Genomic DNA, 16598 nt, shown 5'->3' on the forward strand with positions numbered 1-16598 from the left:
CAGTTTACAATTTCAAATTTTTTAGAATATAAAACTCCATAAATAGTTAAAAGTTAAATTGCATACGGTTAAAAAGTGATAAAATGACAAGTTCATTTATTAATTTCATATTTATATTATTATATTTTGAGTATATAAAGAAATAGATAAATCATATAAAAAAATAGATAAAACATATAAACTTCTTATAAAAGAAGAAATTCAAATTCTTTTCATAAATAAATTAGGTTTTTCTTTTCTAATAATAGTTGGAATCATTCTAAATGGCCTACGATCTTCTCGAGCAATAAAGTCATAATACACAAACCAATAGATCGAATGAGTTAAAAATAGATGAAAATATCATTAATATCATCTTCTCACCCTGACCATTGTCCATTAATGTGTTAAGAACATGAATATGTAAAGTGTGAGGATTTACAGATTTTAATAAGCTCATGGTACTCACCTTTAATTATTACAAAACCATCTGAAAGGTAAAGTCTCACCTGTATACACCATTTCTTTCAGCGGCTGCAGTTAAGAATAAATGGTTGACAAAAACATTGACATTTAAGTTAGCTATGTCACAAAGATTCAAGATTCATGTCCCAAATTGAATGATCTCTAAATATCAATTTTTAGAGAAGTCCACATACTCAATTTTGTACATAAAAGGAAAAGAAATAAAGAATTATAAAATTAAGATTTCTATTTAGAAACAAAAACAAAATAGTTGGTTGATACACAATTATATACCAAATAGTTACTCATAGAACATGTCCTACATTGTTCACCTCCAGCTAACATTTTTATCGCAACGACCACAAACTTGTACCTATCTTTATTCCTAACTTTCGATAAAAATATAATGGTATAAAATCATGATTTATTTTAAAAGTTTCACGTTACATCAATAATATTTTGTACTCTTTCTCCGAGTTAATGAATTATAATAAAAGAAATTAGTCATATTGAATAAAAAAAAAACCATACATATCTACTTACTTATCATGAGATAACACAAATGCTGCCGAATATCAAATTCAAAATTAAAAAATGACTAATAAATCATGCCCGGAAACAGTGCAAAAAAAAATTTGCACATTACACACGGCAGGAGACTCTCACTTCCTATCTTCCATCAGAAAAGAAAAGAGAGGATAAACATATCCCAGGATCTTCAAACCTGCATTTTAGTTTCTCGTCCGGCAAAGTCACGATCTGCCAATGCCGACATAGATAATCACTTGCATATCAGAGTTGTTTCATAGTATCTCAGAAAGTGCTCACGCAACATACAAGTTAGACTCGAAAATATCCCACAAGAACGAAACATAGTAAAGCTTATTAAGGCTAATTATTCCGTTAACAAGTGCAGCATACTTGAGCTAAAATGACTAAACACTGAAACAAAAATGAGCCAGTTTAGATGAAGAACAAGAAAATCAAAGAAAGCTCAATCAAACAATTAAATTGAAAGCAATAGATAAATGAAAACAAGCTCGGAAACAATGCCCAAATCATCACATAATCATTAATCTTTCCACTATCTCACCTCTTCTCACTTAACATCAGTGATTCATATTATAGGCATAGTAAGCTTCCCAATCTTAGCACATAAATATTGAAGAGTCTAAGTAGAACGATGAACAATGGACAACAAAGGAACATGAATAATGAATAAGAGAATAAAATTAAGAATATCACCTAGTTTTCGCGAGTCTTAGAAGGTGAAGATTAAAATATGAAGAAAACACTTGGAGAAGATTGCTTCTAATGCAACCTTTGAACAATTAACAAGGCATTACAATGAAGTCAAATTCCATGATGTAATAGAACACCTAATGACTGGTATATAAGAGACACTGTACACATAATTAGAGAGAAAATATATAAATATAAGCATAACAACCAATTAATTGGCCAGAAGATAGCAAATGGAGGGGATTGCAATTGCATCTGTGATTCTTTAAGGTGATTGTCGAGAACAAATCAAGCTTTTCCAAATCCGAGAGTAAGCTCCAATTCATCCATTCCCACCTCGTGTATTCTCTCACCCTCCCAAGGCTTCACTCTGCCATTCTCGAAGTCAAAATCGGACACTCCTCTGGCTATCTCCGCAACGGAACCCCACTGTACGCCCTCCTGAGCAGGGATCTGGTGCATAGCGGGTTTCATGAGGTTAAAGGTAGGGGAAGGGGGGCCGGCGGCGGTCTGACCCTGAAAACTAACCCAACGGCCGGAGGCAGAGTCGACGGTGGAAGCGTCTGACTCGTCGCACTCGGGGATGGTGGAAGTGGCGACGTGGTGGCGGCGCGAGGGGCTGGAGGGGGCGGAGGTGGCGAAAAGAGGGTGGCGGAAGGAGGCGTTGGAGAGGGAATCGAAGTCCGCCTTGCGCTTGGAGGTCCGGGGAGAGGAAAGAGGTGGGGTGACAGGGGCGCTGTTGGATATCCTGAGAGGTGGGAGGTTGGCGGGGATTGAAGTTATGTTGCGGATGAATGGGATGAGAAAGGAAGAGGGGTTGGCGTCAATGCGAGTGGGGCTGGGGAAGGAGGAAGAGGTTGGACTAGCGTGATAGGAAGGCACAGGACTCGGGAATGAGGAAGATTGTGGACTTGGCTGGATCGAAGAACACGCGCTTATGTTGGGTGGAGTGCCTCCAATCTCACTTCCCGTGGGTCTCTTGCATCCCTGCGTCAACATAAATGGTAACAATTAATTATCCATTATCGTGGAGAAAGAGTGAGCGCAGATCTGAGGCTGTGATGTGATGAGACGAGTGATTATGGAGTTTTACCTTTCTGTAGGTAGTGCCATCTTCTTCCACGATCCAGCCAGCTTCTGCGCAGAGAGCCTTGAGGACCTCGTTGTTGTCGCAGTGTTTGGGAAGCTTGTAGTTCCCCTGAGCTCGAAGGCCGGTGTAGATCTTGGCAGCAATCGCTCTCCGTCTTCTTTCTCTCCTCTTGTTGTTCTCCCTCTCCTTCCACGTCGGCATCCGCCCCGTCGATCCGCCGCCGGTCATCGTTCCGGCCAACCTAAGTCCGTTCTGTTTTCCTCTGTGCGTCACAAAAAGTAGAGGAGTTGTGCTTGTGCCGTGTGTGTGGCAATAACAAAACCTAAGCGAGTTTGATTCAAGTTTCTTTGGGCTAGAGCAGATAAAGAAGGAGAAATGGAAAGATTGCTTCTCTTGAATCTTCTCTTGCGCTCTTCTATTCTCTCTCCCACCCTTTTCCTACTGCCGTAGTTTTCACTTCGCTGATTCTTTATTTTCACACGCACACCCCAAATATATATTAATTCAGGACGGACTGAGAAGAAAATTATGGAATAACACTTTAAAAAATTTAAGATGTGCATTCTTCAATTTTTCTACACCTATAAAATATTTAATAAAAAACAATATTATATTATTTGTTTTAAATAAATATATATTATAAATCCATGTATATCTCATCTTTTTATATTTTTATTTGGTTCTTTACTCTGTCTTAATTATATTTTTTTTAATAAAAGGATTATCTTTATTACTTTGGTCTTTGTAAATTTGTTTTTATTTTTATTTTTTTTAAATTCTTCTATTTCAACAAAATATATAAACTTTAAACTTTTTGTTAAAACATGTATTTTTCTTTATCTTGGTCTCATCTTTTCAGTTGTTTATTATCTGTTCCTTTCTTTTGAAATTCGAGATTATAGAATTGTTTCTTGTAGTGAAGTCGTCAATATCAATAGATTAGTTTTTCATTTGAGGTAAGTTAGTTTTTCGTCATTATATTCATCTTTTTCATTTTCTTCTTTGGTGCATGTGACTTTCTCTTACTAGCATATGTTTTTTTGGTCTTTATCTTTAATCTTCGATGATCAATGACTTTGTTGGCATGAACAAATCTTTGAAGGCAGTCTAGAGCTTTTCCAATTTTGTTGGGTTGTTTCTTAAGGTGAAGGGAATTAATTCAGATATTTTGATACTATGTGATTTCATTCCAATTATTGTCTTTGATTGGTGTGTTGGAAGTTGGAACTTGAAATTGTTACATGTTTGGAATTGTAAAGAGTTATGTTTGTTGAATTTGTGTCCAATAAGTGTTAAATATTTTGATCATATGTTTGCGTTGTGTGCAAATTGTGTTTGATTGATGAGTTGTTGATAATGCCTATGTGAAATTTGAATTGGGTAACATGATATTGGCTCAGTTAACGAACACGAAATTTATAATCATACAAATGTTTAAACATTGTGAATTGTCTCAAATAGTGTCAAATTACACAAATCAAACTCAAAAGGCAAAGTTTGAGTTTTCTGATATTGTCGAGCGTCATTAGTGTCGTTGGACACCACTTAGACAATGGTCACTGGCTTGGAGGCGGCAAGCGCCACTTTTTGACTGTGTGCACACTCAAATCAATGGGTTCTAAAGGGTTGTTGCGCCAAGCTCCACTTTTTTCAACTTCAGGTGCCACCTTATTTTTTCTAGTCTATGTCATATAGGAAAAAATGGATTCTCACTTCGATAATCGTCAGATTGACAAGTCCTAAACACACAAATTGTTACTTTGAGCATCGAGATCTTTGATTATAGGTCCATAGTTGGAAAAGTTAGTCTTTTGTGTTTATCCTATTTTATGCTTCACTTTTGTGAAAAACATTTTTTATCTGTGGTTTTGGTCATATTGGAATAAGAGAATGTATCTGGTTGTTTACAGAATTGTTGATAGATTCATTGATGAATGTGTATGTGTATAATGATGTATGAAATTGTGATGATGATGAGCTTCTTAATGGATATGAGCATGTATAGAAATATATGATGATTGTAATTCATTGTGAACATCATGTTACTTAGAATGGCTGAATTCAAAAATGGGTGATTGTTTGGTATTTGGGGTTTGATATGAAATCATGTTCGTGGATGAAAACATAAGTTTGGCGTAATTCTAAAAATCTTGTAGGTAGATTCTATGGTGGTGTTCCTTTTAGTGTATGCATTGAAGTAAGGAATCAGTCCTGAATGTTTATCTAGATACTCTAATACCCATTCAAGACTCATGTAGAGTAAAATGAATTCTATGATGAGATGGGCAAGAAGTCCAGTCAAACGACCTCAAGGTTTTTATGACGGTTAAAGGGACTAACCTTATTTGTATCAACTCAAGTTGAGCAGTATTCTTTTAATCAACACAAGTGCAAAAAGCACAAATAATCATACATTAATGCCTAGATCCGAATAATAGTCTAGAGAATCTAATCACATGTTTGGTAATTTTATGAATGTTTGAAATGTTATTTTATGGTGTATTATAGATAAATTACTTATCTAAAAATAAATTCAAAATCACTTAAATGCAAAATTTAACAACTCAATTATATTTTATTATATTATAAAAGGTTATATTAAAACATTTTCGTAATGGGATAATTCACTTCGATTCCATTTTTTGATATTCATAATAATTGTTGGATCAATATTTGTTTTCTCCTTCCTTATTGAGATTCAACTCATTATTTACTATATCTGAAATTGAAAAAAATACAATCTAGAGTAACTAGATCACTAGGTTGAAACTCCAACAAAAGATGACAACAAAACACGCATAAAATGAATAGAAGGAAGGTGCTAGCTTGTAAAAGGTATAACCTACCCAGCTAGGTGAGCATTTTACCTTTGGAGAAGCCGAATTGCATTAAATTTCCTCCAACGCAAATTTCAATGAAATCCTAAATAACCTTTTCTTGGATGAACGACAAATCTACGTGATTAACAAGGTTTCAAATCTATAAAACAGGTCAATAAAAGTTTTCACTAACTTCCCTAACTAAATTCTCAAGCATGACCTCTGAGTATTTTCTATTTATTTTTAAATAAAGTAGCATTCAAATTCATGTATAAAGAATCGACATCGACGGTGGCAATTGTATCATTTTCCTTTCTGTTACTTCTTTTTCTTCGTTTTCTTATGTTTCCTTTAGTCTGTTGCTTTAAAAAACAGGTCAAATTCAGATTTCTCATTTACCTTCAATTTCGAAGTTGAAGAACAAGAATGCTCTGAAGGATTTTGGATTTGTTTAATCGTTGTTATTGAAAAAAAAATGTGAAATAACATTTTAAGAAGATTCATCCAAACAACCAAACCAAACCCATTTTACAGGACTTGATCCAATCATTGCCAGTATTCATTTTCAAATAGTTTGAAGTTGAATCGCAAGAAAATAGCTCCATCGATGTTGTTCAACCACTAACGTAGAACCATTTCATCAAGATGAAGGTAGAGGGATTGAAACATGATATTCTAAAAATCATTTTTAAAGAATAAAAAAGTATACCCAATTCTAAGTAACCAATTTTTATTAGTTTAAGTATTTTAGTTCCACGTGTAATGGTTATAACATATTTATACATCATAAACCACGGCAAGTAATGCTGCATCCCTGATGCATCAAAAACACGAATTTGCAATCAGCATCGAGCGGCTTTCAATCACCTCATGATAGAATGTTATGCAATCACACTTAGATTCATCTCCACAGTTGAAGAAGCTCAAAATACCAATTTACCAATCTGTCAAACATTATCCACCTCCAAACAACAATTTTGTTTCAGCGAAAACCGTCACCTTTAACTACCTTCATTTATTTGGGTTACGAGACAGCTCGAATTTTTGTTTCTTAAAGATGACAAATCAAATTTAGAAAAAAAGAATAGACTGTTAAAAAGTGCATTCCTATAGTAACGATATTTATGCTTTTTCTTCTTTGTTGAAGAGTTATATTGAAAGAAATTCTTCTTCTTGATAAATAAACATAATTTGTCATAAAAAGAACTTAAAATAACATAACACAAATGGCACTGAATATCAAATTCAAAATTAAAATAACAGACTCCAAATCATGCCATGAGAAACATCCCCTTCAAACAAAGGAAAAAGGGTCGCACCTTATACAGAGTAGATGATATGGCTCCCTCCCCAATTTATGGTACAATTTTTTTCAGATACGAAATTCCCTGTAACGCGAAACGGTGGGAAATGAACAAGAAAAGAGACAATTTTTCTATTCTTCCATCAGAAAAGATGAGAGGATAAATATATTTGTCGATCTCAAAACCTACTTTTCATTTAGCCATCTGGCAAAGTTACTTACCAGTCGATGTTGAGACAGATCATCACTTGCATATCCAATTTGCTTCCATGATATTCTCAAAGTTAGGAATCATAAAGCTTACAAGCTAGCCTCATTGATTTCCCACGAGAACGAAACATGTTAAAGATACGAAACTCATTCTGTTAACAAGTGCTGCATACTTAAGATTAAATGATCGAAGAACATGTATCAACAATGCACCAGTTTAGACACCGAATACAGAAAAGATAGAATAACAAAGAAAGCTCAATCAAGCAACTAAACTAAAAGATGCAGTAGACAGGTTATAAAGATGCAGTAGACAGGTGGATAGTATAAATAAAAAAATGTTACAAAAAATGCCCAGATCACCATATAAAAACTATAACTGAATGATCAAAGATGAACACATCTCAGTATATCACCGCTTACCACTTGATATCTCCCACATATCCGAATCTTAGAACATCAAGTTTGAAGAGTCTAAATAGAACGGTGAGCAAAGTACAAGAATGGAGCATCAACAATGAATAAGAGGATGATGAAATTAAGAATATCACCTAGTTTTCCGAGTCTTAGTAAGTGAAGATTAAAGTCTGAAGTAAACACTTGGAGAAGATTGCTTCAAATGCAACCTTTGAACAATTAACGAGGCATTACAATGAAGTCAAATTCCATGATGTAATAGAACACCTAATGACTGGTATATAAGAGACACTGTACACATAATTAGAGAGAAAATATATAAATATAAGCATAACAACCAATTAATTGGCCAGAAGATAGCAAATGGAGGGGATTGCAATTGCATCTGTGATTCTTTAAGGTGATTGTCGAGAACAAATCAAGCTTTTCCAAATCCGAGAGTAAGCTCCAATTCATCCATTCCCACCTCGTGTATTCTCTCACCCTCCCAAGGCTTCACTCTGCCATTCTCGAAGTCAAAATCGGACACTCCTCTGGCTATCTCCGCAACGGAACCCCACTGTACGCCCTCCTGAGCAGGGATCTGGTGCATAGCGGGTTTCATGAGGTTAAAGGTAGGGGAAGGGGGGCCGGCGGCGGTCTGACCCTGAAAACTAACCCAACGGCCGGAGGCAGAGTCGACGGTGGAAGCGTCTGACTCGTCGCACTCGGGGATGGTGGAAGTGGCGACGTGGTGGCGGCGCGAGGGGCTGGAGGGGGCGGAGGTGGCGAAAAGAGGGTGGCGGAAGGAGGCGTTGGAGAGGGAATCGAAGTCCGCCTTGCGCTTGGAGGTCCGGGGAGAGGAAAGAGGTGGGGTGACAGGGGCGCTGTTGGATATCCTGAGAGGTGGGAGGTTGGCGGGGATTGAAGTTATGTTGCGGATGAATGGGATGAGAAAGGAAGAGGGGTTGGCGTCAATGCGAGTGGGGCTGGGGAAGGAGGAAGAGGTTGGACTAGCGTGATAGGAAGGCACAGGACTCGGGAATGAGGAAGATTGTGGACTTGGCTGGATCGAAGAACACGCGCTTATGTTGGGTGGAGTGCCTCCAATCTCACTTCCCGTGGGTCTCTTGCATCCCTGCGTCAACATAAATGGTAACAATTAATTATCCATTATCGTGGAGAAAGAGTGAGCGCAGATCTGAGGCTGTGATGTGATGAGACGAGTGATTATGGAGTTTTACCTTTCTGTAGGTAGTGCCATCTTCTTCCACGATCCAGCCAGCTTCTGCGCAGAGAGCCTTGAGGACCTCGTTGTTGTCGCAGTGTTTGGGAAGCTTGTAGTTCCCCTGAGCTCGAAGGCCTGCGTAGATCTTAGCCGCAATCGCTCTCCGTCTTCTTTCTCTCCTCTTGTTGTTCTCCCTCTCCTTCCATGTCGGCATCCTCCCCGTCGATCCGCCTCCGGTCATCGTTCCGGCCAACACAAGCCCGCTCCGCTTCCCTCTAGACGTCAGAACAAGTACAGAAATTGTGTGTATGCTGGTGCCTATGTGACCGGAACAAAAACCTAGGCGAGGTTGATTCACGTTTATTTGTGCTACCGCAGATGAAGAAGGGGAAATGGAAAGGTTGCTTCCCTTTTAGATTCTTCTCTTCTCTCTCCCACCCTTTTCACACTGCCGTAGTTTTCACTTCATTAACTCTATTTTCTTTTTTCTTTTCCTTTTCACTACCACATATATATTCTTCCTTTTAGAATGCAGGAGAACGGAAGAGACACGGAGACCAAGATAAAAATATTACCATACTGGTAATGATAAAAATGGTTCTTAAAACATTCTGAATTTTTTTATTTCATCTAACCACATATTATACCATATTATACCGCGGTTAAGTTCTCTAACTAAAACTCTACTAAGCAACAATACATTTTTTATATAGTTTAATGTACTAATCAAAATCCAAATTAACTGCAGAAAAATCATATCCTGGTTTTAAAATTTAATTAATAGAAACTGAACGGAAATAAACACATCAAATTCATTCGATTTTTAATATGTTTGTTTAATGATTAAGAAGATTGTTAAAAAGGTTGATTGGGATAATTTAGAATTGTTTTTTGTGCATATTATAATACGTATTTTCACTTCAAATTCCTATTTGCCAATTAATAATATTACAAACCTACATTTTAAGAAATATAATTTTATTTAGCTTTTTCGTTAACTGTGAATTGTATTAGTTCTTTATGTTTAAAAAAATTTCTTACTAAAAAATAATGAGAAATGTTTGAAAAGAATCCCAAGCAATACACGCCAAATGTACAAATCATCGTTGTATCCGAAAAATGATTTTGTTAGGTATATAAGTATCACTTAAATGACTCTTTTTTTTTTTCGCATAGGAGTTTTTTCTTTTTCAATACACGTGATTAAAAGTGAATACTAATCAACGCGATGAAAGAATTCAATCTCTACTAATTATGTCGTGTCTTTTTTCTTCGATGATAGATTGAAATAAATATGCAAATCTTTACAATAAATTATTAACATTCAATATTTTCTTAAAAAGCAGTTTTTTTTTTCTTTTTCTAAATTTGTCTGAAAACAAACAAGGTGTTAAGGTTTGAATATAAAATGATGGTGAAACAATTAGTGGGAACGCGTGGAGCCCATAGTAGTTGTTTGTAGTCCATGTGTGATGAGGAATTAGTGAAATAGTAAACGCAAGCAAATTTAGGAAGATGAATTAATAAGTTTGGAAGTAAAATGCAATTAATTTAATATAATGAGGTGGAATTTGATTTAAGTGGCGTGTTGGAAAAAAAAAAGTTGGTTGAAATAGGAAATATAGCATCGGTGACCTAACTCACCTTCCCTTCATGGAAGGCACATGAGGTGTTGGTTAAGAATTAGCATCCTTACATCCTTACAGTGTAGAGCTGTAGCCGAATCACGGATACCACAGTCCACTTCTGCGGCGAGGACTTCCCCACATGACTCTTACCAAATACAGGGGGGGCCCTCCCTACACCTAATGGTGAGGTGCCCTATACCCTAGGTCTGCCACATTAAAATATAAATATATTCAACCTATGTGAGAGAGAATATGTTCCAGACAGCAGTGTCAGTTAAAAATATATATACTGATGGAAGGAATCGAAATTTTACACACAATAACTGACAGAGATTTCTTATATATGATTTGCGACTCTGGGTATCATGTAAACATTGTTTCTTCTGCTTTTGTCACGTTCATTTGGTAAGAAAACCACCCAAAAACTTTGTGGTGGTGGTGGTACAATAGTGTAGAGTAACAAGACGGGTCAAAGTAACGTTGCATCCCACATGCAAATAAATAAATTTCATGTGTGAAGAAAGAAACGGAGATGTACATGCACATCAGAAGCGCCCCAGAAATGGGACCCATGTAGAGATATACGCATCCCTATCATTGTCTATATTGGTTTCAATTAATACCGGAAAACCCAGAAGAAGTGCACGATCGCTTCCCATTTTTATATATAAATATTTATGACCAAACGGAATAACCATAAATTTCAATTCAGAATAAATATAGAACGTTCACACGTGAAATGGAACGTGAAATGAAACACGTAAACACCTCTTCATATAATGTGTGGATGACCCCACTACCCGTGCCAAAGGTTCATGCATCCTGTTGGAGGGATATTTATATTTATATAATATACTTCTTTCCAACCAACGCAGCGTTGTTGTTCTAAAAAGCTTAATTACATACATAATTAAGTTTGATTAGTGTATAATTAATTATATGGATGTGAATAATTAAGAAAAAAAAAGATGAATTAAGAAGAAGGCGATGATGATTGGGAACATGCCCCGTTCTCCGGTAATTGGGGATTGGTCTGACGTGACGTGATGTTTAGTTGGAAGGAGCACAGATACGGACAAAGCAGGAAATGGGAGAGTGTGGGATGGGACCCATGCAAGGGGGGTTGAGTCGGCTCCACACGTGCGACACAGAAACCCATAATAAAGAAAGTCACAGCGTGGGGGGGACCACCTTTGACGTGTCGACTGGTGTGGCTCTCACAGAGGATTCCCACGGCTCGGCGCGCCATTCCATTCTTTTCATGGTACAGTACCCACCATATTAGATGCCCTTATCATTTCTGACTCACTTTCACTCTTCTTCTGCCCTCTTCCTCAAGTCAATTTTCCAGAGTTGTTCAAACTTCAATTCCTCAATTATTATTAATAATACATAACACACCTTTCAATTTTAGATCACAACAACAAATTTACTTTGACTAACTTTCATGCTTCCTTCTCAATAAATCAATCTCACTATTACGTTATTTTCGATTTCTCTTCATTTCCTTTTTAATTATGTTAAATGGATCTCTCTCCCCCCCTCCTCCTATCCTTCAGCCAACCAATCAGAGATCATTGTGTATATCCCATTTCATAAAATTCACTTTTTTAAAACACACTGTTAGTCAAACATAAATTTAGGAACATACAATGAAACCTAATTATTATAAATTGTAACTCCTTCCTACTATTCTTCAACTTCTCCCATCCTATTTGTTTATTTTTCAAATCTTGACTAAATGCAAAACTTGACATTCAAGAAACACGTAATGTCCGAGAAAAGCGTTTGATTAGTGATAAATGAATATTGCGAACTGTTCATTAGTACGCTAAAGATATTGGGTGGAGGATTAAAAATGGTTTTATTCAAAATATGGCATTTAGTAATATCAATTTAAGTTTTCCATGATTTTCAATAGAAACGTTTATTTTATATTTTTTATCCAATAAAGACATAGCCAAACTAAATAAATGTGAAGACTACGGGGGTCCAATAATAATAAAAGTAAGAGCAATAAAATAAGGTAGGGAGTAAGACTTTGCACACGTGCGTTAGGAAGGAACCAACGGGAACCGTGTGGGAACCACGGGCACGTGCCCTCTAGTCTGTTGAATTATATGCTAGATCCTTGTCTCAATTTATTTATCTTATTTAAATTAATGCATAGTACATTTTAAGAAGACAACTAGTAGCTATATTAATTTTCTCATTAAAATATTTTGATCTAGCTCACATATTCCTACTGATTACAAACTATATACAGTTATAATTATATATTTACCGGTGTCTTGGAATATTATTAAGAAAACTAACATATAAAATGAAAATGCGCGCCTTTCTTGAAAGAATTAATTTTATTCTGGAAAACATAAGCAGAATATTTTAGTTGCACGCTTGGTAGAGATAAATAAAATAAAAGTGGAATTTTCTTTTGCTGCGAATTAAAGATATTTGCGATAAATAGCTGAAATTTGAAAATGTTTTATATGATGAAATATAAATTAAGTCACATCACATACACTTTTTCTATGTGCTGTTTCCAAGACGACCAGGTCTACAATAGCGGAGGAGAGCACGTGGGGCTGGGGGTCCCACACAGATGGATTGATTGAGTCGTGAGCTCCATAAATTGGAGAGAACACACTTTAAACAAAAAATAAAAATATCATTCAAAACAATGCTTATTTTGTATCCCATTCAGGCAGTGTTTATATTTTATATTTTTTAATTAACGATTATATATTTCTTTTTAATTTATCCTCTCTCTCCAATTGTGATCTTGAATTTTCTCAAGTTATCATTGGTAGAAACATCTCTTCTCCTTCCGTAGTTTAAGAATATTTTAAGAATAAAACACTCTCAAAATATGACGTTGATTTTTTTTACTTAAATGGTCTTCGATTTAAGATACTAAAATTCCATTTTATAATGTTTTTGAAGTGAAGTTATCCATTATTTGATTGATTTAATATAATCGATAACCTTCTGTGACAACTTAATTACATTTCAAATAACAATCAAAGAAAACGATAACTATAATTTTCGTAATCCATAGTTGATCATGCGTTATGGTAGTCCATTATAAAGTTCAAAATTAAATGATGACTGTTGTACGGAATGAATTTATCTATATTACTTATATATTGTATAGGTGGTGAATAAATAAATTTAGTTGAACTCATTGAAACAATGTTTTTTTCTTATATACATATGGAATAGCGTAACTCATTAATTGATTTATGACGTATATAAAAACAATCAAAATGGTTTAAACGTAATAATTAATATTATTAATTAATCCATAAATTAAAAAGAAAAAAAATCTGTAAACATGATAGATTCCTGTTATTTTTTAAGTTAAAACTATAAAACCTAAAATAGATGAAATACTACTACGAAGTTTTGTATTGATAAAAATAACCAACCTCGTCCATTCAAATGTAGTGAATGAATTTTTGTTTGACTAAATACTTAGTCACAATATTTGACTAGAAACTCTCAAAGATATTTATAACCCCTTAAAAATATCAACTATTTGGTTATGTCGCATTTCACATTAATTTTCCTCCATAATTTAAAAAAAAAAACGATCTCAAGCTTCTGGGCTTAAAAAATGTGAAGGCCTTTTTGTTCTTCAACCCTCAGGTCAACTTCCAAAAGATAAAACCAACCAAATATATTAGGAATTTGTTAGGATTTTTTTAATATGAACAATTATAAGATACGAAAATAAAAAATAATTAAATATATTTTTATAAGTAAGAATTAACTTGTGCATACATTTAAAGCATCTTTTAAAAATTAATATATAACTTAATTAGAAGTGCTGATTAAAAAATAACCATCGATGATATCTGATTGAAAGTATTTTCAGAAATAGTGAAATATAATCTAAAAGTAGGTTAACACAATCCAAATAAAAGGTGGAAACAAAAAAAATTATATTGTAGTAATTCACTATTGAAATGAGATTATAACTTGATTAAAAACAAACCTGAAAATCCATTAAGAAGCTGTATTCAACTTTAACCATCTTTCACGAAAAAAAAAAAAACTTCACTCTCTTTTATTCTTTGCAAATGTTATTACAAAGTCCCAAATTAAGATAATGTTGATATATTAGCAATTATTACTTATTTAATTGCATCCTGCAGATTATGTGAATATATAATTAAGAAAATATTTCAGTATTCATTTTATTATTTTTTTCATCTGAAGAATATTACAGTATATTTGGCAATCTCTCATTGATGCTTTTATTACGCATATTATGAGAAGATTTAGACAGCAAATAACCTCTTACCCAAATTTCTTTGGGGCCTATGTTAAGCCTGTAAAGAAAAAAAAAAAAACTCTGAATTTTATTAATATATCTCATTTTTTGTTTTTTGAAACTGAAAAATTATATTTTGGAATTATTAAAATTTTAATCAAAAATAATTTTTAAAATGGATCAAAATTTGAAAATATACTTTTTCAAAAGTTAATTTTAATACATTCAGGCCGTATTCTGTACAGTAATATTTTACATTATCGATATTTGAATTTCGATGCTGACAAAAAAGTTTCAGATGAAATAATATTTGAATTTTTGTTCAATTTTTCAGTGAAGTCATTCCTTCCATTTAGAATTTTTTCATGATTATGATGTAAGTATCATAGATTATTCCAAACAATGCAAAGGTTGTATTTTAAAGGTAATTGGTGATCTATTTCTTTTTAGGAAAGCAGTTTCTCAAATAAGTTACAATTTTAACACTTTAAAAATAACTTATATAATGAATAAAAATTGCATCATCTCATAAAATAATTTTTAAAAATCTTAAACTTTTAACGCATTCGAATATTATTTTCCAAAAACATTACACTTGAAAAATATGAGTAACTTTGAAAATTTTCAGGCCCAATCCGTTAATGTCCTTTTTGTAAACAGCGAGAGGAAAAACTTAAAAACCGTGAAGCCCAATTTGTCGAGAGCTTCTCTTATCACGGGCTGGCCTTCTTCCCCAGACCACAGACAAACTATAGAAACTGATTAAAATTTACTAAATATTATTTATGTAAAAAGACTATATCATTAATCAGTCAATTTTTTTAACGACCTATAAAATAATTTTTATAATTTAAGAAATATAAATAAACGATAATGTTTTATTTATTTATTCTATTAATGCATATCTATTTATCAAAATATAGCTGTTTGGGAGAAAATATTTGCTAATTTACAAATAGTATAATATAATTAGTAGGTGACAGTATAGAAAATACTTGTTTTTAACCAAACAAATTATAGATATTTTTTTCACAGTGATACTTATTTGTTAAATTATAATTGATGATATGAAATAAAAATTAAACGTGATTAAATAGAAAAGTCAACCAAGTTTGTAAGTCATTTTCATCTGTTTATAAAATAATAACTACAATTAAGTGATTAAAAATATGTACAGTATTTGTTGGCCCAATTATCTTGCTACAGTTATTGGCTTCATTACCATAAGTTTTGTTTAATTTTTTTTGGTCTGTATGGTGTCCAATCCCTTCGTAAATTCTCGTGTGCCGGCTACACTAAGAACAATTAAGAAGAAAATATAAATAATATTTGAAAATTATTGGTAAAATTATAAAAAACAAAGTTATAAAAAAGTTTGCTATCTGATGTAATAATAAAAATATTATTTATTAATATCCTTAAAATACTGATGAAAAACTTAATATCCTTAAAAAATCTCCAATAAAGCTTGAATAATGAAACTGAATAGAATTTCAAACTATAAATAAATAAATTAGGCACAGGCCTAATGTAGGTAACACGTTGCTTCGCAGGACCAGTATGTAATAATAAAAAAATCATTTATTAATATCCTTAAAATACTGATAAAAAAGTTAATATCCTTACAAAATGTCCAATAAAGCTTGAATTTCAAGGCACAGACCTAACGTAGGTAACACGTTGCTTCGCAGGACCAGTACGAGAAAATGAGATTGAATCCACTTCGAACTGAATATACATATATTTAATTTATTATTTAAAACTAGAAAATTCAGCAGAAATAATGTTGGCAATATATATTTGTATTTACACGTTCTTATATATAGACACGTCTTACTAATTTATTTATTTTTAAAAAAAAAATCTCACACGGATTATTTTTTAAAATAAGAACTGTTTGAAAAAAGTAATGAATTAAAAAAATTAATATAACAGTGATGAAATAAATAGGTGCGTACGTTG

At 33.6% G+C, this 16598-nt stretch overlaps 2 protein-coding genes across 2 annotated transcripts; both read right to left on the reverse strand.

The window, feature by feature from the left end:
• Positions 1–1652: 1652 nt before the first annotated feature.
• LOC114173985 (protein BZR1 homolog 1-like) lies at positions 1653–3245 on the reverse strand. Its single transcript, XM_028058700.2, has 2 exons — positions 2780–3245; positions 1653–2673 (listed from the first exon to the last, which is right to left on the reverse strand). Exons 1-2 carry the CDS (start codon positions 3002–3004, stop codon positions 1975–1977), a joined length of 924 nt encoding a protein of 307 aa, XP_027914501.2. The 5' UTR covers positions 3005–3245; the 3' UTR covers positions 1653–1974.
• A 4381-nt stretch (positions 3246–7626) lies between these two features.
• Positions 7627–9218, reverse strand: LOC114173493 (protein BZR1 homolog 1-like). The gene is made up of 2 exons (XM_028057942.2): positions 8749–9218; positions 7627–8642 (listed from the first exon to the last, which is right to left on the reverse strand). Exons 1-2 carry the CDS (start codon positions 8971–8973, stop codon positions 7944–7946), a joined length of 924 nt encoding a protein of 307 aa, XP_027913743.1. The 5' UTR covers positions 8974–9218; the 3' UTR covers positions 7627–7943.
• Between the last annotated feature and the right edge of the window lie 7380 nt (positions 9219–16598).

Source organism: Vigna unguiculata, chromosome 2 (assembly GCF_037176805.1).
Source record: "Vigna unguiculata cultivar grain cowpea cultivar isolate G323 ecotype 2 chromosome 2, ASM3717680v1, whole genome shotgun sequence".
NCBI lineage: Eukaryota > Viridiplantae > Streptophyta > Magnoliopsida > Fabales > Fabaceae > Vigna > Vigna unguiculata.